Below are 22,080 nucleotides of genomic sequence, written 5' to 3'. Positions count from 1 at the left end.
GGGGGGGGAGGGCAAGGTGCAGACCACGATGGAAGCTGGTCGATGGATGTGTGGGACAATTCCACTGTTCTACTTTTGCATGTGTGAGCGTTTCTACAATAAAGAAGGTAACCACAAGAACAAAACGCTATTCCTGGAGCCTTTATGGAGCGCTGGCTGCTAGCAAAACATCTGTGCCTTAGTAATGGCCCGTCTTCACACCGCCTTTAAAGACGGGATCCTCAAGCCCCCTATCCTCCCGGGAGGTTTTACAGGCCCAGATTCGGTTCCCTTCTTTGTAAACCAGGCCTCAGGTGATTCACTGCAACACAGGAGGAGGGGAACTTGGCGCGCTCAGGCAAGCCCGATTCACGCAGTCAGAGCGTGGTGAACCCGGCCTGGAGGCCTTCTGCCCCAGGAGTCCGCAACACAAACTCCCGCTCCCGGGCCCGAGGGCGGGTCTGCGCTGCACTGCCTTCCGGCGCGCGCTGGGCCGGGCAACGCGCTGGAGAGCCTGCGGCCGCCCCTCCCCCCCGCCCCTCCCCCTCCCCCCGCCCCTCCCCCGCCCCTCCCCTCCCCCGCCCCCGCCCCGCCTCCGCCCCGCCCCCGCCCCGCCTCCGCCCCGCCTCCGGGGCAGGCTCCCTCCCGGCCCCGGCCCCGCCCCCGCCCCCGCGCGCAGTCTCCGGGTCCCGCCCCGGCCGGGAGGGGTGGCTACAGGAGCCAGACTTCCCCGTTTCCACCGTGAGCCCTCCCCGCGGCCGACCCTCCTCCCGCCAGCCTTTCGCGCGCCGCCGCCCGGGAGGGGATCCGGTAAGCATGGCCCTGCGCCCCGCGCGGGCTGGGGCGGGGGTGGGGTCCAAAGGGGGGCGTTCCGAGGGAGGGTCTGGGGGAGTGGGGGTGTCACACTGGAGAGACTCGGCCCAGGGAAAGCTCCGGGGTGGCGCTCAGGGCGGGGAATGCGCAGAAGAGGGAGTAAACCCAGGGCTGTTCGAGGGCATCTCGGGGCCGGTGGGACCCACCTGCGAAGCCCAGGGCTTGGGGCCCGCGGAAGACGAGGTGAACCGAGAGCCGGGGTGTCCGATGGGAGGCCGGGGCCAGGAGGTACGCGAATGTAAGGTAAAACGGGGAGAGGGAAGGAAAAGTGTTCCGGGGGGACCTAGTGCGGAGGGGGCGCCGGGGGAGGTAGCCAGGTTAGGACCCAGGGCACGGGCAGGGCTGGATGAGGGACCTGGGACGGAGAGAGACAAACCAGGGCTGGTGCAGTGCCCGTGCGGGTGGGAGGTGGGGGAATCCAGACCGTGAGGGGCGGCCCAGCCTTGTCCTTCAGGTACTTCTGAGGCTCGCTCCTCTCGCACACATGCAGTGTCTGGGCTTAACTGGCCTCCTCTACCCCAGCTACTGATCAGAAAATACCCGGGTGGGTAATCCAGGTGATTCTGGTGCAGCTATAGTTTAAGAACCACTGGTCTAAAACATTAGAACTTTGAGGGGTTTGAACCAAGGGTGGGGACTGGCCAGGTGTCTTGTGAAATAAATGCGTTATTACATTTAATCTTCACAAATCTGAAGTTGGTGCGATTGTCCCCATTTAACAGATGAGGCCGTGGAGGCAAAGAAATTGAACTTTTCCAAGGACCCGCATCTAGGAAGGGGAAGAGCTGGAATTCAGACCCTTGGGGCTGGCTCCAGGGTACTCCCACTGAAGCCGGTCCCCTGTGAAGCCCAGAGGCACTTTGACCTCACGGCCAGGTAGTGGGCAGCTGAGTGGAGCTGATTGGTTGCAGCGTTTCGGGGGGCCCAGTGAGTATTAGAAATGGCCATCCCTGCTGCCTTGGGGTGCACACTAGTTTGTGTGAGGTGCTAGCCACCAGGTCTCAGACCTGACGTGCACTGGAGTTCCCAAAAGGCCTTGGATTCGAGGCCGGTTTCTCCCTGACTCACTGGGAGGCGTCTGGAAGATCACTGACCTTACAGACCCGTGTGACTGGCAGCCAGTGTTCATCTGGGCCCTGGGCCCCCCGCCCAGCCCTCTCATAGCCTGACGCGGGAGGAAGGGGCTCCAAGCTCTCTGGCCCTGCAGGGCTCAGCTCCACACTCTGACACCTTGGCTGGGTAGTTCTTTGTTGTGGGGGGCCGTCCTGGAGCACTCCTTCCATCTCGTGTCCTCTGGGGGAAAGGCTGGGTGGGCATCCCTGCCCTGGAGTCCGTGCCGTCCCCCCCAGCCTCGCCCCTCTCTGTGGGCTACAGGAGCCCTGGAGTCCGTGCCGTCCCCCCCAGCCTCGCCCCTCTCTGTGGGCTACAGGAGCCCTGGAGTCCGTGCCGTCCCCCCCAGCCTCGCCCCTCTCTGTGGGCTACAGGAGCCCTGGAGTCCGTGCCGTCCCCCCCAGCCTCGCCCCTCTCTGTGGGCTACAGGAGCCCTGGAGTCCGTGCCGTCCCCCCCAGCCTCGCCCCTCTCTGTGGGCTACAGGAGCCCTGGAGTCCGTGCCGTCCCCCCCAGCCTCGCCCCTCTCTGTGGGCTACAGGAGCCCTGGAGTCCGTGCCGTCCCCCCCAGCCTCGCCCCTCTCTGTGGGCTACAGGAGCCCTGGAGTCCGTGCCGTCCCCCCCAGCCTCGCCCCTCTCTGTGGGCTACAGGAGCCCTGGAGTCCGTGCCGTCCCCCCCAGCCTCGCCCCTCTCTGTGGGCTACAGGACAGGGTTTACCTGCACCCACAGCCCGCTCTCCAGACAGGGGCCTCTCTCACCGGCAGGCCGTCCTTCAGGACCTGGTGTGTTCATCTGTGCTCATTTCTGTTGATCCAAATGACATTTGAACCCATTCTCCTTCTGAAACCCTCCCACACTCTGCTCTGCGGGAAGCCGAGTGCCTCTGACCACCATCCATGGGGCTGTCAGGTCCCTGCTGGTGGGTCACAGCGTCCCCACACCGTAAGGGGCACAGAGCAGGTGGGGGTGCCTGCTGGGTGCTGATCACATTGGGCCTCTGACCCATTTTAGGTGATTTTAGAGGACATTCCTCAGTGTGCTTTCCTCACGCACGTTTCTCTTGGACCTGTTCCTTGGGGTCCTCCTAGCTCTGCCTTGCACCTTGAGACATGACCTCTTTCTCAGCAGTTGGGGGACCCTTCAGTTTAGCTTGGCTGCCGGCACTTGCCTCCTGGTGCCAGCCTGGTTTCTTGGCATATTTGGAAACTCATTTATGTTCTACCGGAACCTCACCACAACGAGTGGGTCATCCAGGGGGTTTTACTCCTTTTGGGAGGAGAGACCGAATTTTCAAGGTTCGTGTTTCTCTAATCATCTAGTTTTTGTGGACACGTTTGGGCCTCTTTAAATTGGTTATCTTGTCTGAACGTCTGCCCCTTCAGCTGGTGCACTTTCCTGCGGCCCGCTTATCTTGTGACCACAGGTGCTGGATGATTTCTCCTGCTCTTCCCAGCATGTCTGCCTTGTCCACTCCTGCCTGCTCACCTGCATGGGTCACGGATGTGTCTTCTCTTCATGAAGTGATGCAGTGGTGATCGAATTGGCGAAGGGCCCAGCTTATTAAAATCAACAAAGGAAGGGTTCTCTAATAGGCTGTATTTCATCCTTTGTTGACTTTTTTTGTCTGCAGTTTTATTTTTTTCTTTATGGGTTTTATACATTTTGTATTAATTTAACTTTTCTGTTTTGATCTCCTAATGAACTTGTGGCCCTTTGCAGATTCAACTTGTAAAGTGATAATCATACTGTGTTTCGTATTGTTAGGTGCTGAAGTTGTCACCGATTGACAGTGGTGGTCCCTGCTGGTGGGTCACAGTGTCCCCACACCGTAAGGGGCACAGAGCATTTTGTTCCTTTGTCATTTCAGCCCCTCCTCAGACACTTTTGAAAGCATCTTATTTTCTAGCAACAACAGAATGTTCCAAAGCCATCTTGATTTTTCTCTTGTCCTTTAAGAGTCCTGGTTCTGAGTGTTGGAGATGAGTATCTGAGTGTCAGAGGGGGTGCGTGGCGGTTCCCCCCAGACTAAGGCAAAGTCCTGTTGCTTTGGACTACTTTTAGAAGTGTCAGAGCCAGAAAGTACATCGTTCTCTAAGGTTGGTGCTCACGTTGACTTTGAGCGGTTCGATGCTGTGTACCCCGCTGCCCTTGCCGTACGTCATGCCCTGGCCGCGAAGACTTCCTCCTGCCCTGGAGGTCCTCGACTCAGCCCTCAGCTCTCTCGCCCCCAGAGGAGGGAAGGTGAACTGTAACTGAAGTCATAGCTGAAATGTCCTCAGTTATCCTCTGATGCATAAGAAAGCACGGGAAAGCTAGGGACTTCAAACACCAGTGATTTACCCTTTCTCAGTGTTCTGTGCATTGCTGGGGTGTAACTTGGGCTTCATGGGGGTCATTTGGGGTCACTCGTGGGCCCGGATTCCTTTTAGTGGGGGAAGCAACAGAGTTGTCTTTTAAAAACAGAAAAATCAGTCTGAGGAAGAAACATGAACTCCTTGCTCTGCCATTAAGGCCCCGCAGGACTGGCTGCCCTGCCGTCCTCTTGCCTCCAGGTACCCAGACTTGTCGACCTCTTTGCCATTTGTTCCTTGGAAGCACCAAGTTTGCCCTACCCCAGTGCCTTTATACTTGCTGCTGTCTCTGCTTGCAGGGCTCTTTTCCCTAGACCTTTACACAGTTGGCGTTTTTTAAAAAGTTTTATTATTTATTTTTTAGTAATCACTACACCCAGCCTAGCTCGAACTCACAAGAGTCACATGCTTTTCTGACTGAGCGAACCAGGTGTGCGGTTGGCTTTTTTTTTTTAATCAACTAGAGCTTAGTTAAGTGTCACCCTCTCTTCTAGGGCCTTCCTTGAGCCTCCGTCTGTACCCTACATTACACTTTCCCAGAAGAGCCCCTGTCAGTTCACTGTATTTAATTTCTCTTGTTCATTTATTTGTTCTCTTGTTTATTTCTGTCTCTGCCTCTAGAATACAAATTTCCTGAGAGCAGGACCCTTATCTGTCTTGCTTTTCACTGTATTTTTGGTACCTAGAAAATCCCTAGCATAAAAGGAAGGAACAAAATGTGATTTGTTGAATGGATGACGAATCCTTCGTGCACTGAGGGGGGAGAGGCATGACTGGGTGGAGCACAGAGGATTTAGCGCAGTGACACTACTCTGTGCTTTCCTTATGGTGGATACGTGTCCAAACCCACTGCACGTACAGCGCAGGAGTGAAGCCTGATATAACTGGACTCAGGGTGATTCTGACGTGTCGGGGGAGGCTCACTGTGACGTGGCCCTCTTGTGCAGAATGTTGGGGGAACTCTCTGTACCTTCCTCTGAATTTCTCTGTGAACTTAAGACTGCTCTAAAAAAGAAAGTTGTGTTTTGTTTTTTTAATAGTGCACATCCATTGGGAAGAAGTCTGAACAGTATAGACGTGTGTACAATCTGAAGGGTTATAGCCACACCTGAGCCCCAAGCCCTTTCTGTTTATATCCTCGCCCCTGTGCTGACTGGCTGGGTGGCTGTTCATGGAAGGGTGCGATTGAGGGGTGGAATGGGGACACTGAGAGCTCTGCGTTAGACTAGGGTGCCCGAGGCGCCTCTCAGAGCACGGAGTAGGAAGTTGGCTTTCCGTGTCTGGATCCGGGCTGAGCTGGAGACCTCTATTCGGGAGGCAGCAGCCGCAGGGCGTTGTTGCTTCAGGCACGGGCCTGGGGGAGGTCCAGACACAGGCTGTGGACAGAAGGGAGGTGAGGAGAGTCTGGTGTGTGAGCGCTAGAGGTCGGGGAGAAAAGCCCCAGCAGCAAAAGAGACTGTAGGACACCAGTGGAGTAGGACCAAGTGAGGCCTGCATAGAAACCTGGGAAGGGCCGCCAGGAAAGACAAAGAATTTCAGAGAAACAATGAATCGCTTTTCAGCATAAGTGTGTCCCATTTGATCTGCGGCCCAAAGCCGGGAGGAGAAGGCTGTGACGTCCATCTCGGCCTTTCCACAGTGATGCTGTAAAGGCCAGGGAAGCCTGTGGGCCTGTACTACTTGTGATGAGCCCCAGCCAGTTCCCCAGCTGGAACCACCGTTGAGGCTGGACTGGCCCTTGTGGTTCTTACTATCACAGGAAGCGCGTCAGCAAAAACCAGCAGAGAACTTTGAAGAACAAGCCTTCTCACTCTCAGGTCCTGGAGGGGACACAGCACGCCTGAGGGGCACACAGCCACACAGTGCGGTCTCAGAGAGGGGGAGGGTGTGAGGACATGGGGCTCTGCCTTTCCTGGGGCGGGATAACTAAGGGTTCATGGGTTCACTGTTTATCGGATGGTTTAAAAACCTAAGAGCAAGAATTAGGATGCGGGAAGGGAGAAGCAGGGCCACTCAGGCAGCCAGTGATCTGGGTTACCTGGGATTTGGTAAAGGCGGAGCTCCAGTGGTGCAGTGGCCTGGCTCTTGGGTTGGTTTGCTAGTAGCTGTGTCATACAGCTCCGTTCGCAGATGTCTTTGATATGGATGCCTTGGCAATTCATGTCAGGCACACACGACAAAGGAGTCTCAGGGAGCCTCAGGAGGAACAAAGGGATCCCCAGCACCGTTAACATAGCCTTTATTCTAGAGTGCTGAACGCTGGAAGGCTCCCGAAGAACATTCTAACTTGGAGAAGGAGAGTGGAATGTTTTATGGGCTTTAGCAGGAAGGTATTGGTTAGAATTTCCCTAGACTTAGCATTATCTCCTCCAGTGCCAAGTGAAATAAGCCAAGCAGAGAAAGACAATTATCATATGATTTCTCTCATCTATGGAACATAAGAACTAGGAAGATCGGTAGGGGAAGAAAGGGATAAAGAAAGGGGGGTAATCAGAAGGGGGAATGAAGCATGAGAGACTATGGACTCTGAAAAACAAACTGAGGGCTTCGGAGGGGAGGGGGTGGGGGAATGGGATAGGCTGGTGATGGGTAGTAAGGAGGGCACGTATTGCATGGTGCACTGGGTGTTATACGCAACTAATGAATCATTTAACTTTACATCGGAAACCGGGGATGTACTGTATGGTGACTAACATAATATAATAAAAAAATATATTAAAAAATGAAAAAAAAAAAAAAAGACATCCCTTAAAAAAAAAAGAATTCCCCTAGACTTAGCAGGAAGGGGCAGCCTCAGTCCAGCCAGTTTTAGAAATGAGAGCAGGGCATTCATTGTTCTTGAGGGTCAGCAGCTCTTTCAGGCAGTCTGAACTTTATCAGGGGTGATGAAAAGAGCAGGAGCTAAAGTAACATGCAGGAGGGGGGCACACTTCGGGGGGCAAGGATGTGGGGAGGGCATGGTGGGCAGGGCTCAAGTCCTTGAGAGTGTCTCCTGCCACACTGAGGTTTGGGGTAATTGTTTGGCATCGTGCAGGTGACCTCCGGCCTTGGCAAGGGCCACTTGTCCAGGGAGGAGCCGGATGGGTATTGAGCGCAGAGGCAAGGACACAGACGGTGGGAATGTGTCTCTTTCATTGTGTTCTGAAGGGGCGGAGAGACATGGGCCGCAAGCTAGAGGGTGGCTTGAGGTCAAGGTAGCTTGTTTGAGACGGAAATTCTAGAACAAGGTCCTGTTGTCACCAGATGACCCTGCAGAGGTAGAGGGGAGAAACTGAAGAGGCAGGAGAGAGGAGACCCATGTGAGCACTGGTCCTTGAGAGGGCTGAGGTGGGCTCTGGGCACAGGCGAGAGGCTGGCACTCATCATCTGCTTTACCCTGTGCTTCCTCTGCCGTGTGATGGAGGCAGTAATAGACCTTCTTGGGACTTGTGAGCTAAGGGGTATGAGGGACCACTGCATGGGTCATGGGTAGCTGTGTCTATTATTTTTTTTTTAAGAAATTATGGATCTGGTACTGCAGGGATGCAGGGACCCCCAGCCCTGTTCTACTAATTGTCCTTCCTCCCCATGGGTTCCAACAGAGCCACATAGAATAGCCGAATGGGGACCTGAGACCCTGTTGATGGTTTTGTACGTGGCTCCCAGTGATGTGAACTGGGACTTTTCTCTCCACCGTTACCTGCTTCCCTACTGTGGCCAGGCCTCCCATGGGAGCCTGGCTCACTTTACCAGCAGTGCTGCACAGATCGTGATGGATTTAAGGAGAATGGTTGGTTTGCCTCAAGGGTTCAGGCTTAGAGGGTTTAGGGCAAGAAAGCCGCTGGGAAGGTAGAACAAGGGTCTTAGTCCTAACGAATGACCTGGGCCTGGACCAGCAGGGTACAGGTGGCTCCTGTGGGGGCAGGACCAGGGCGGGGGCACCAGGATGGGCCCCACTGGGCCTGCTGTGACAAGAGGAGCAGACATTCCTGTCCCACTGCTGGCCTACTACAAAGCCTTTAGGAAGGTGGAGTCATGCAGGAATCAGTAATTCCCGTGGTTTGTTTGTTTTGTGGTTTATTGCCTTTCTGAGCTGAGCAAAGCCTGCCTTGGCCCAAGTTCTGTAGGCTTGCGTGTGCAGACTGTTCCTACCTTCAGAGGTGTCCCTGAAGACATGAGGCTTCCCCTGTGCCCTGCTTACTCATTGCTCACTCAGGCTATCCTCACAGGCCCCGTGTCTCTGCTGGCTTTAATAAACCTGCTGCGCACAGTGCAGGGCCCCTGGTCCCCTGCCAATGGGGAGGTGGGGCTGGTGGCCTTGGGCCACTTGTGGCTACAAGTTAAAACATGTATGGACTTGATCCCGCTGAGTTCTTCCCTCTGCTCTTCCTGTCTATAAATCCTGTGGAAGAGAAGGTTTACGAACACCTGGGTGGACTATCAAGGATGACATGAGAAGCCATAAAAATTACATCTGTGCTAAAAACAGAGCTGGACAGGTATATACGTTTTATTAAATAAAACAACCCAGGATCTAGAACATTGATTTAAAAAAAATAGCGTGCACGAATGTGCATGTGTGTGTGTGCACTGGAAGGGTATATGTACTAGGGTTAGTGTGAGTTATTTGGGGGCAGTAGAATTGTTGATGATTTAAACTTCCATATTTATACCTTTTTTGTGTTTTCTAAATTGTATTTCTTATGAACACATTACTTTTGTATTAAAAAACAATCAAGTGATTTTTATTTTGGAAAGGATGGTCCTTTGAGAGCAGAATAGGTGGATCGTGGCAGGTCATGTGGTTGCGTTCGACTCAGCAGTAAAATGAGATGGTCCCACAGCATGGCTGAACATGAGAAACTTAATGTCGGGCTAAGGAAACCAGACATGAATAGATGGGGGTATGACTTTACTGATCTAAACTGCAAAGTGAGCAGACACTGTTACTTAGGACTGCACTCGTAGTTGGTAACACTAAGGAAGGAGTGAAACAACCACCGAGGGGTGGTTCTCTCCTGAGTTTGGACAGTGGTTCCCTGTGATAAGCAGTAGGGGCTGTTACTGGACAGGGTCTCAGAGAGTTTGGGAAGCTGGTAGTCATCTGCTTCTTGACCTTATTCCATAAATAATTCATGAATATGTTTATTGAGATACAAATCACATACCATAAGATTCACCCCTTCAAAATGTATAATTCAGGAGAACGGAAAATACATGTTCACGTGAAGACTTACATACATACGTTCATAACAGTATTATGTGTAATACCCAAAAAGTAAAAAAAGTTCAAGTGTCCATCACCTAATGAATTGATAAACAAAACGTGGTCTATTCATACAGTGGAATATTTCACTAGTATATGAAACTTTGTTCCTATATATAGCTCTGTGCTCTCCTACTTTGTGCTCCTACTGGCATACAAATTGCATAGTTAGTTATTGTGTGTCTATATATAGTGATTTGTAAATACTGAATTATGCAGTTGTCTTTGAATTGGATGAGAGAAAAAAGAGTTATTAACAACAATGCATTTATGCTGTTTTTTATATTTGCCTATGTAGTTACCTTTGCTCATGCTCTTTATTTCTTTATGTGGATGCAAACTACCACCTGGGTCCTTTCGTTTCAGCCTGAAGGATTTTTTTGGTGTTACCTGTAGGGCAGGTGTGCTAGTGGCAAATTCTCTTGGTTTTTGTCCACCTGGGAATCTCTCTCTCTCTTTTTTATATATTTATTTGACAGAGAGAGAGAGACAGCAAGAGAGGGAACACAAGCAGGGGGAACAGCAGAGGGAGAAGCAGGCTTCCCACTGAGCAGGGACTCCCATGCGGGGCTCAATCCCAGGACCCTGGGATCATCACCTGAGCCAAAGGCAGATGCTTAACGACTGAGCCACCTCACCTGGGAATCTCTTAATTTGTCCTTCATTTTTTAAGGATAGCTTTGCTCCTTACGGAACTCTTGGTTGGCGGTCTTATTCCTTAAGCTCTCTGAATATGTCATCCTGCCGCCTCTAGCCTCCGTGGTTCCTGATGAGAAATAAGCTGTTAATCTTGAGGAGCCCTTGTGCATGAAAGGACTTCTCCCTGCTTTTAACATTCTCTGTCTTTACTGAATTCCATCCATGTTGATGCAAATGTTGTGTAATCATCCTTTCTGATGGCTGAGTAATATTCCATTGTATATTTGGACCACACATCCCATGTTCATGGATTGGAACAATAAACATAGTTAAAATGTCCATGCTACCCAGAGCAATCTACACTTTCAGTGCCATCCCGATCAAAACACCAATGACATTTTTCAAAGTGCTGGAAGAAACAATCCTAAAATTTGTATGGAACCGGAAAAGACCCCGAATCAGCAAGGAAATGTTGAAAAAGAAAAACAAGGCTGGGGGCATCATGTTGCCTGACTCCAAGCTATACTACAAAGCTGTGATCACCAACACAGCATGGTACTGGAACTAAAACAGACACATAGACCAATGGAACAGAATAGAGAACCCAGAAATGGACCCTCAACTATATGGTCAACTAATCTTTGACAAAGCAGGAAAAAACATCCAATGGAAAACAGACGATCTGTTCAATAAATGGTGCTGGGAAAATTGGACAGCTATATAAAGAAGAATAAAACTTGAGCACTCTCCCACACCATACACAAAGACAAACTCCAAATGGATGAAAGACCTCGATGTGAGACAGGAATCCATAAAAATCATGGAGGAGAACGTAGGCAGTAACCTCTTTGACATCGGCCACAGCAAATTCTTTTATGACACGTCTCCAAAGACAAGAGAAACAAAAGCAAAAATGAACTCTTAGTACGTCAAGATAAAAAGCTTTTGCACTGCAAAGGAAACAGTCCACAAAACAAAGAGGCAGCCCAGGGAATGGGAGAAGATATCTGCAGATGACACTACAGATAAAGGACTGGTATCCAAGATCTATAAAGAACTTTTCAAACTCAACACCCAAAAGACAATCAAATCAACAAATGGGCAGAAGATATGAACAGACACTTTTCCAATGAAGACATACAAAAGGCTAACAGACACATGAAAAAATGTTCAAAATCATTAGCCATCAGGGAAATTCAAATGAAAACCACAGTGAGATACCACCTTACACCAGTTAGAATGGCAAAAATTGACAAGGCAGGAAACAACAATTGCTGGAGAGGATGTGGAGAAAGGGGATCCCTCCTACATTGTTGGTGGGAATGCAGGTTGGTACAGCCACTGTGGAAAACAGTGTGGAGGTCCCTTAAAAAGTTAAAAATAGAGCTACTCGATGACCCCGCAATTGCACTACTGGGTATTTACCCCAAAGATACAGACGTGAAGAGAAGGGCCATATGCACCCCAATGTTCATAGCAGAATTGTCCACAATAGCTAAATCGTGGAAGGAGCCGAGATGCCCTTCAACAGACGAATGGATAAAGCATATGTGGTCCATGTATACAATGGAATATGACTCAAGGTTTCTTGTTATTGCTGCTTGCTGGAGTTGTGTCTTTAGTGACTTTTGCAAGTGACTTCTTTGTTTTGTATTCTGTGTTGTGTGCAGCCACTGAAGTCTCTGCTTGTGATCAGGTAACGCTTGGCTAGAGATCTCCTTGAATGCCCCGCGTGGAGCTGCTGAACCTCCCTGTCTTTGCCTGGGGGCTCTGTGTGCACGTGGGGACACACCTTCAGCACATGGTGTGGTAGGGGACAGCTGTGCCTCAGGCCTCACTTCCTGCTCGTGCCAAGCCTCCAGAACAGCTAGAGGATAGAGCTGCGGGCCTTTTCAGCTATTTCCTGAGCGGATGCCCAGCTCAGTATGAGTGGCCTTCTAGATTCCCAGGAATTTTTAGGAACTTTGCAAAATTTGCACAGACATCTCATTCCCCAGCTTTTCCTTTTAGGGTTTTTGGTTAGTGTATTTACCCCACCTATTACCCCCTGCGTCAGGCAGCTGTGAAGTGCCTCTAATTGTTTTCAACAAATGTCCGCCAGACTTTTTACATGGAGTGAATTATGAGTTGGGTGAAATACAGAGAGTCTGTAAGTGGCAATTTCCAGTGAACACCTGCTAGGTCAAAGAATGACAATTTTCTGAGAATGAGGCTTTGAAAGAGCTGGAGCCCACTCTGTTCTCTCTGGGCTGTTGGTTTTTAAGGCTGCTGTAGAGCCAGAGAGCGGGGATGGGACTAAGGCACAGTTAAACTATCACGAGCATCCATGTTGCTGTGCTTGCTAAGGATTCGGCATTTTTTTCTTGAATAAATACTCCTTGCATTGCTGCAAGCCTTTGATTAACTTCAGACTTCTGAAAACATGGATTCTGACAGTTTTTGCTAGCTTTCGTGTTCTTTTATGGAGGAGAGAATTTTCAGTCCCTATACCACCAGTTTTGCTAACTCTTAATTCATAAATATTTAGTGCTCTCTTCTATAATGTGTTTTTTCCCCTCAAACATATGCATATTAAATAAAAAACTGTTTAAATTGGGGTCACAGGAGACCATGTGGAGCAGTCACTGAGTGAGGGGCTGTTGGACAAGAAGGGCCCGAGGTCTTACAGGGCATCGACCCCAGAGGGGTCAGGAACTCTACTAAACAGCCCCTGTTACTTTTTGTCTCCCAGGCTAAGGCTGCCAGGGGCTCAGCTCTGCTCACATGGATGGGACAGAGACCCGACAGCGGAGGCCAGAGGAGCTGGTTCTGCCACACACCCTCAGTCCTGGAAGACTCTCTGCAGCCTCAGAAGATGGACCTCTGAGTGTGTTGGAGAGCCACAGGGTCGTCCCTAAACCGTTGGCGACTGAGCTCAGGAGGGAGACTGCCTTGTCCATTGGCCTTCAGGTGATAGTGCCCTTCATGTTTGCAGGACTGGGACTCTCCGGAGCTGGTGTACTTTTGAACTATTTCCAGGTAAGAGGGAACTAAATGGTAATAGTGCTGTTGGTGGCATTGTTGAATGTCATCGCTGAAGAGTAGGCAGCTTCATGTTGAGTCCAGCTCGAGGGACAAGGGGCAGGGCCTTCTTTTCTCAAATGCCAGTTTTCTACAAATTGGGCAAGATTCCTTTAGTTACTGGTGATGGAGACTAAATTTAACCCAAGTTAAACTTAAAAAAGACAATTTATTAGCTCATAGAATTGAAATATCTAAGGGGTTGGATTTCAGGCATGGCATGATCCAGCTGCTTAAATGATATCATGATGTTGGCTTTTTCTCTGTCACTCAGCTATGTTTTATTTTGAGGCAGAATTCTGTACCTAGAGGGGACGATGGCCCTTGGCAGTTAATCCTTAGTACATGCATTCTTAGAAAAAGAGACTTCTTTGTCAATATCCACATCAATCTCTAAAAATTGATCCTGCCGTCAGGTGTCCACTCCTATCCCAGTCACTGTTCCCTGAGGGAGGACACTCTCTGCTTGGCTAGCCTGACTTACGTTGTTAATCACTCTTTGTGGGGAGGCAGGACCCCTCGATTTGCAACCCTACAGGAATGCCACACAGTAAGGAACTGGGAGTGACGCATCAGACAAAAAAGTTACCAACATACCATGCCTTTCCTGTTCTTCTGCTGTCAGAGCCCCAGTCCTTTCATCAGTGTGATCTTCAGAAGTCCTCCCTGGAAAGGCTAATACCTCAGAGTACCCTAAGTCACGACTGGCCAGATCTCTCCTATCAGCAACCAGCAGAGAACAAAGATCGTCTAGAGTGGGGCAGGCTGGAGAAGCAGGGCTGGCGCGTCTGACAGCTCCCAGCACGTATCTCACTCTGTTTCAGGGTCTCTGCGCTTGGGGTGGCGTCTCTGTGGTTAGGAGTGTACACCCTGCCCCGCACTCATTTGAGTCCCAGCTCTGCCACGTAGCTGTAGGGCTGGTGGTTTAACTGGGTGTTATACACAAATAATGAATCGTGGAACATTACATCAAAAACTAAGGATGTACTGTATGGTGACTAATATAACATAATAAAAAATTATTAAAAAATAAAAAATAAAAATTATTTTAAACTGACACTAAAATCATTTCATGTAAAAACGTCTGAATTTCTGTTTTCTCTTGAAAACCTGGCAGCTCTTACAATGTTGGACCCACATTCTCTCAGGGCCACAGTCTGGTTGCTGCCCCCTCTAGGTGGCCATGTTCTCTGGTTTGCCACAGTCCCCACCACTCCCTCCTGTTACACCATCCTCCTTCACTCCATCACCTGCCTGTCCGTGTCCCAGTCTGGGGTTCTCAAAGATCCTTCCAACTCCCAGCGGTCCAGTTTCTCATGACATCATAATGCTAGTGACCAGCTGCACTCCAAAGATCCACCTAGACCTCGTCAGGCCCTAGGATGGGCTTCTCTTAAAGCGGAGTCCCTATCCCAGTCGGATTCAGCCCCATTCCCCACATTTGGTCTCTCTCTCTCTAACCCCCAGACCCCTCAGCCCTCTCCTTTCTCCCAGTGACCTGGTGCCCTCTGGCCCTACATCGTTCTTTAAGCTGTGGTCAGTCAGCACTGCCGTACTCTCCAGAGCACCTCAGTGCCTGGCTTCCATAACCCAGAGATTCCTCCGCACCCCACTCCCGCCTCCTGCCCCTGCCTCCTCACCGCCTTCCTTACTTCGGGTCCCCCTCCCTGCAGTCCATTCTCTATACCAATGATTTTCAGAAAGTCTGTTTTATCGAGGGTTCTTGCCAGTATGACGTCACTGAGCGTGTATCCCACACACTCAAGCACACACACACCTCACCATGTATATTTGTGCATGCGTTCATAGACATCAGCACCTTGTACATACATTGGTTTAGAAAGTGTATGCACACACACAGGTTTATAGCTTGGGACGGAGAGGCAGTGTAGTAGTGAACTAAGTGCTCAAGGGCCCAGACTCTGGAGCTACTCTAACTGGGTTTGAGTCCGACCTTTGTCACTTACACAAGTTGCTCTTTGTTGCCCTGTTTTGTCTTCTGTAAATTGGAGTTGACCCCACGAGGTTGTAAAGAGGACCGTGCCGTGCTGGTCACCGTGCCAGGCATTAGAAAGCACCCGGTGAAGATTAACTGCTGTTATTCCTGTCGTCACTGATTTTCTGTCACATGCAGTGCTGGGCCAGTTTTCAAGAACTTACGTAAAATGGCAACTCAAGAGGATAAAGATCAGGCAGAAATATCCAGGAGTTTCTTTTATGTATTCATCGGACTCACGTGAGGGTCGTGGCCCGACTGCCATGTCAGGGGAACCTCCATGATGCAGAGCTGAATTTTAAAATACCTGTTGATTTCTCTGTTAACTGTGGAATAGTATGCAGGCTCCGCAAACATATCCAAGCATCTTGGGTTCCCCTTGGTTGTATCAGTGAGGATGGTTTCAGCCACAAATACCAGAAAACACACCTAGAGTAGATTAAATAAGAAGGAAATCTGTCATCTCCCAAAATGGAGGGTAGTCTCCCAGGATAGGGTAATTCTGGGTTTGGAAAGTGTTACCATCACCAGCCAACGATGCCTCCAAGGAACCAGGACCTTTCCATGTTCCTGGCAAGTCCGCACCCAAAGTTGGCTCTGTCTTACAGCCGCATCATGTGCAGAAGGAGAAGAATGGGCCGTGTGTTCTGGCTCCTCCTTCTTAAGCACAGGGAACCTTTTCTAGGCACTCCCAACAGAATTCCCCAACTTCTTACTGGCAGATTTGAGGCACATCCCACTTTGAAACCAAAAATTGGCAAAGGGAATGGAATGGCCTTGATTGGTTTGGGCTGCTTGAAGTGAGGAGAAGAGCAGGTCCCCTGCCCTGTGGACAGTTGGGTTCTGTGGGGAAGGCTGGAATGGGGCAGCGGTGCCCCACGGGCTCAGTGCTGCTGCAGCTTCAGTCCTGCAGTTCTGTCCAGTGGTGCTGGCTTCAGTCTCAGCTGCATGGTATAGCCCCAGCCTCACTTAGACCGTCCCCTCCCTGTGCCTGCCTTCCCACCAACTCCAAGTGCAGGGGCCTCCTATCACCCTCCCTGCCCTGGTTCACACAGGCAGTCTCTCATGGAGCCTTTCCTGTGGCGCCGGCCCCACTGACATGTCACCTGCACTGATGATGGGGTGTTTGCCATTTCCTTTTATGTCGTGCGTTGATCTGGTGTCTCCTTGGTTTGAATGTGAACTCCCTAAGAGTAGAGGCTACGCCTTTTTATTGTTTTCATTTTTTGGGCAAGGTAAAATATCCATGTGGTTCAAGGTTGAAAAGGTTCAAAATGTGCACAGGGACCAGGCTCTCCAGTCTACACAGGGGCAGCTAGTGGGCCCCAGTTGGTTGTGTTTTCTCCTAAAGATATTTTATGCATGTGTGAACAATTATCAATATCTGTTTATCTGCTTCTGTATATTTTTCTCTTTTTTCAAGTTTTGGCATATACAGACTGTTGAGTGCTTTGCTCTTTTCACTTTACAAGATGGCTGTGCAGTATATTCACTAGACAATACATTCCCTTTACAATATTCTTATATTAAGAGTTTCCTTTTTTTAATGGTTGTTCAATGTTCCATTATACAAATATACCAGAATTTATTTAGCCATGTCCCTTCTGATGTGCTTTTAAATTTAATCTAATAGTTTGCTACGGCTGCCATATAACAGTACCGCAGCCTGACTGGCTAAAATGTCAGAGATTTCTTTTCCCACAGTTCTGCAGGCTGGAAGTCCAAAATCAAGGTGCCCTCGGGGTTGGTTTCTCTTGAGGCCTCTCTCCTTGGTGTGCAGATGGCCACCTTCTCCCTGTGTCCTCAAATGGTCGTCCCTCTGTGCATGTCTGCGTTCAAATTTCTTTTTCTTATAAGGACACCAGTCATATTGGATTAAGACCTACTCTTATGACCTCATTTTAATTTAATACCTTTTTTAAGGCCCAATTTGTTGGCACCAAATGTAGTCATATTCTGAGGTATGGGGTGGATGGAGGGTTAGAACTTCAGTTTGGGGGAGAGGGCACGATTTTGCTCATTTCACAACAACTTAAAATGGTACTACTAACAAAAGCTTCAGTGAATCATCTTGACATTTCATACAGGCCTGAGTAAATGGGTAGGATAAATTGTTGCAAATAGAAGTGCTGAGTCAAAGGTGCAAGCATTTGGGACTTGGACAGATACCAACAAATCACTTGCCCTGGGGGTGGGACCAGATCAACAAGCTAGAAGCTGGTACTTTGAAAGAATTAATAAGATCGATAAACCTTTGGCCAGACTTATCCAAAAGAAAAGAAAAAAAGACCCAAATCAATAAAATCATGAATGAGAGGGAAGAGATCATGACTAACACCAAGGAAATAGAAACAATTATTAGAAATTATTACCAGCAACAATATGCCAACAACTTAAGCAACATGGAAGAAATGGATGCCTTCCTGGACACTTATAAACTACCACGACTGAAACAGGAAGAAATAGACAATCTGAACAGACCAATAACCAGCAAGGAAATTGAAGCAGCAATCAAAAACTTCCCAAAAAAGAAGAGTCCAGGACCAGATGGCTTCCCAGGGGAATTCTACCAAACATTTAAAGAAGAAATTATACCTATTCTACTGAAGCTGTTCCTTTAATAAAAAAATATTATTATAATAAAAAAAAATGATACCGTTGAAGATAGAGAGTGGGATGTGTCAGAAGGGAATAGACACTGATGTCAAATACTGATGAAAGGTCAAGTCAGTTAAAGATTAAAATTGTCAAGTGTATTTGGCAATTTCAAGGTCGCTGGTAACACAAACAAGAGTAGTTTTTTTGTTTTGTTTTTTGGATGTCAGATTTAGGTGCCACATGGAGCAAGTTTTTCTAAAAAATCTAATAAACTATTAGTTTTTGAAAAAAAAAAAAGAAATTATACCTATTCTACTGAAGCTGTTCCAAAAAATAGAAATGGAAGGAAAGCTTCCAAACTCATTGTATGAAGCCAGCATTACCCTGATCCCAAAACCAGACAAAGACCCCATCAAAAAGAATTACAGAGCAATACCCTGATGAATATGGACGCCAAAATCCTCAACAGGATCCTGGCCACTAGGATCCAACAGTACATTGAAAGGATTATCCATCATGACCAGGTGGGATTCATTCCTGGGTTCCTGGGATTCAATCAGTGTGATGGAGCACATTACTAAAAGAAAAGGCAAGAACCATATGATCCTCTCAATGGATGCCGAAAAAGTATTTGACAAAATATAGGATCCTTTCCTGATAAAACTATTCAGGGGCATCTGAGTGGCTCAGTCGGTTATATGTTTGCCTTCGGCTCAGGTCATGATCGTGGGGTCCTGGTATTGAGCCCCACCTTGGGCTCCCTGCTCGGCAGGGAGCCTGCTTCTCCCTCTGTCCTGCCCTCTGCTTGTGTGCTCGCTAGCTCTCTCTCTCTCTCTCTCTCAAATAAATAAAATCTTAAAAAAAAAAAAACTTTTCAGAGTATGGGGATAGAGGGAACATACCTCAATATCTCTCTACCACCAAAGGAAAATGCCTGTTTCCTAGCACTTGGCAACATAGTTTATTATCAAATACTTTAACAATCCGATAGATGGAAAATTGCATTTCATTGTACACTGTATTAGTTTCTATTACTATGTAACATGTCATCCCAAAATTTAGCAGCTTAAAATGGCACTCACAGATTATCTCTTGGGCGCTCTGGGGAAGAATCCAGGTTAGCTGGGTTTCCTGCTTCCAGGCCTCTCAGGAGGCGGCAGTCGAGATGCTGGGTCACAGCTGTGGCATCTTCCCGGTGGGCTCACATTGTTGTGGAAGGGGTCAACTCCTGGCAGGTTGTTGGACTCAGGGCCTCAGTTCCTCACTGCTTGTTGCCCAGAGACCACCTTCAGTACTTTCCCTGCTGGATGTGTCCAACATGGCAGCTTCGTCAAAGCGTGTGGTCCAAGAAGGAAACTGTCTGTTAGCAAGATGCAAACCACTGCCTTTTGTAACCTCACCACAGAAGAACATCTTTCTTCTTTTGGCTAGAAGCAAGTCATTGAGTTCAGCCTATGTTCAAGGGAAGGGGATTACACCGAGTGTCAGTACAGAAGGTATTGGGGGCCATTGTCGATGTCCCCTGTGGTGTAATTTGCATTTCTTAAATTAATGAGTAAAGTTGAATATCTTTGGATATTCATTTCTATTTTTTGCTCATAGTTTAATGGAGTGGTTATCCTTTTTCTTATTGATACCTAAGGTTTCTTTATATTTGGGAAATTGGCCCTTTAATTGTAATATGGATTACAAATATGTTTCTCATTTTTCTCTTTATCTTTTGACTTGACCCATATATTTTTTTTATGTAGTGAGATTAGTACTCTTTCTTTTAAGGCTCTGAGCCTATGTCCTCCTTAACAACAGAAGCTGGCTCTCCTAGAGCTCTGCAGCCCCTGGTCACCCACACAGAGCAGTATATATATGGCAGGGCTGGGAATGTGTTCATATGAAGAAGAAAGAACCCCATTCTTTGTGATGGGCCTGATCTCTTTGCAGTACATATAGCAGAAGTTCAAACTGGTGGTCCACAGACACCGTGCTGGTCTTCAGAGTGGTCAGGAACCTCGGGCTCCATGGAAGTGGGGTGGGGGTAAAGAGGAGAGAGGGTCTGGCAGGGATCGTGCCTTAGCAGAGACACGCCGAGCACCCGAAAAAGGCTGGATGGCAAGGGGCTGGTGGGAGGGGAGAAGCAAGGGGGTGGAGTGTTCTGTGAGGGAAGGGATTGCAGCCTGGATTGAGTGCCAGAGGGGCTGAGGGCAGCCTGTTGCCTCCCCTTGGCGAGGGGAGGTTCCCGTCCTAGGGTTATGGCGGTGGCCGAACCCCTGACTGTTGAGAAACAGCACAGGTTATTAGTCACATGCGCTCCTAGCCTGAGAGGGGCCGGCAGATGCTGTGCAGGGCCCTCAGGAGGGAGTGCTTGGGAGCAAAGTGAACCTGCAGGTGCTATGGGAGGCACTCTGCGGTATCAAAAGGGTGGGGGAGCCGCTGGTTTCTGCGGGAGGGTGTGACTGGCATGTTCACAGGCCGGCAGGGAAGTAGATAGAGCCCACTACTCAGGGATAAGAAGGCACCATCCCTATGATAAGAAGGGTTATGAGAACAGCGGGGTGGAGCTTGTGGTTAGGCTACTCAGGACCCTCCTGCTTTGCCCCCAGGTCATAGCAGCACATAATACTGCTGATTTTAGGCCTCAGCAGTGATGCCTTGACACCAACTGAAACCTTGGTGGTGACTGGGACTTCTAGTGAGCGGGCAAAGTGCCTCCTGAGCAAGTGAAGCAGCCTCTTGACCTGAAGGGAGAGGGCCCCGTGGTGAGCTTATAGGGGTTCCCCATTGCAGCCAGTAAAGTCCGTGGAGGGGCCTGTGTTGGGGGTGCAGGGAGCATGTATCCCCAGGAGCATGAATCCAGATTAAAATTAATGCCGGATCAATCACCCTCCCACCCCCAGTGGGGACTCATTTGCTACCTTGTAGCTTAAATAGCAGTTGTTTGAGAAGACCAGTGTGCCTCTCAAGCTCACTGGCTGCTTGGGGTCTGCAGGGGAGGTGGGGTTTATTGAGTCCTTCCCGTAGAGCCAGCACTGTGTATGCTGTGTATCCGGGAAGGCCTGGCCATGGTCTGTAATGTCGTGACACCAAGGAGAATAAGCAGTGTCCTTGTATGGTGGCCTTACTACACGTGGAGACATCTGTGACGTTGACCTGTACTTGGTGTGTCACTGAGGCAGGAGTGGCCCAAGTTCTTCCTTACCCCGAAAGGAACAACTCAGGCCATGGCCCAGGGGTTTGTGAAAAGTGCAGATGGAGACATTTGCGTGCCAGGGCATCCAGTGCTAAATGGCAGTCTAAGGTTTGGCCACTTTTGCTGACTGTTGGGGGGGTCGTGTCCTTTATCAGGGACATGAACATTCCACTGAGCTGCGTCATGTAGTACAGTGGTCATACTGTCCATGAAGTAAACCGACTCCATTGCCGTTCACTCAGCTGATGTGGGGGCTCCCTTCACGGCCAAGGGGACCAGGGGAGGGGAGACCTCCTCTGGTATGGTGGCATTTGCCAAGGGACCAAGGAAGAACAGGGAAGACCTCTTCCTGGAGGTGGCATATGCGGGAGGCCCAGGTTTGACTCTGTCCTGCATTGAGGAGGCCTCAATAGCTGTGACTCCCAAGGCTGAATGGGCAGCTGGGTGGGGAAGGTCATAGGCCGGGGTCTGTGAAAGCCTCTCTTTCCAGAAGAGCCCAGTGTGTGGCCAGCAGTTGCTGCTTGGTTGATGCATAGTGTAGGCAGTGAAGGTATTCTCTTGCATCTGAAGGCCTTGGGCACTGTGTCCATTTTGGATATATGGTCCAGAGACTAGGAAGCATAAGGGGAGGTCGCTAAAGCTTTTTCAGTGAAGGAGTCTTTGAAGGCACTGATGGGAATGCCTGTTGACTTTATTTTTTTTTTAAAAGATTTTATTTATTTATTTGAGAGAGAGAGAGAAACAGCAAGAGGGAGAGTGAGAGGGAGAAGCAGACTCCCTGCTGAGCAAAGAGCCCAATGTGGGGCTCCTTCCCAAGACCCAGAGATCATGATGTGAGCCAAAGGCAGACGTTTAACCGACTGGGCCACCCAGGTGCCGCATGCCTTTGACTTTACTTTGGACAGATTCCAGGGCCTTTTGTTGGAGGTGTCCATTCAAGGCAGCCTTCTTTGCAAGTGACAGCATAAATGGCCATCAGTAAAATGTGTAGATGAGCACTGTGTTGCCTCTGGAATCCAAAAAGGACTAAAAAATGTTGGACTTGT

The 22,080-nt window shown here is 49.3% G+C and overlaps 1 protein-coding gene across 3 annotated transcripts in view; it reads left to right on the top strand.

Annotated features, from left to right (window-relative positions):
- The first annotated feature begins 656 nt into the window (after nt 1-656).
- Nucleotides 657-22,080, top strand: part of SLC41A3 (solute carrier family 41 member 3) — a 69,318-nt gene continuing 47,894 nt past the window's right edge. The window contains exons 1-2 of one of the 3 annotated variants that reach the window (XM_040628347.1): nt 657-789; nt 12,928-13,214. In XM_040628347.1, the coding sequence (XP_040484281.1) occupies nt 12,960-13,214 (255 nt within the window). In that variant the 5' untranslated portion in view covers nt 657-789; nt 12,928-12,959. Of the gene's footprint in view, nt 790-945; nt 1,096-12,927; nt 13,215-22,080 lie in introns of those variants that run through there. The other 2 variants (XM_040628349.1, XM_040628348.1) reach the window with 2 other exon arrangements.

The sequence above is a fragment of the Ursus maritimus genome, unplaced genomic scaffold, assembly GCF_017311325.1.
Source record: "Ursus maritimus isolate PB19 unplaced genomic scaffold, ASM1731132v1 scaffold_14, whole genome shotgun sequence".
In the NCBI taxonomy this organism is placed as follows: Eukaryota; Metazoa; Chordata; class Mammalia; order Carnivora; family Ursidae; genus Ursus; species Ursus maritimus.
Note: the sequence above shows the minus strand (reverse complement) of the source record. Positions and strands in the feature narration are given on the sequence as shown.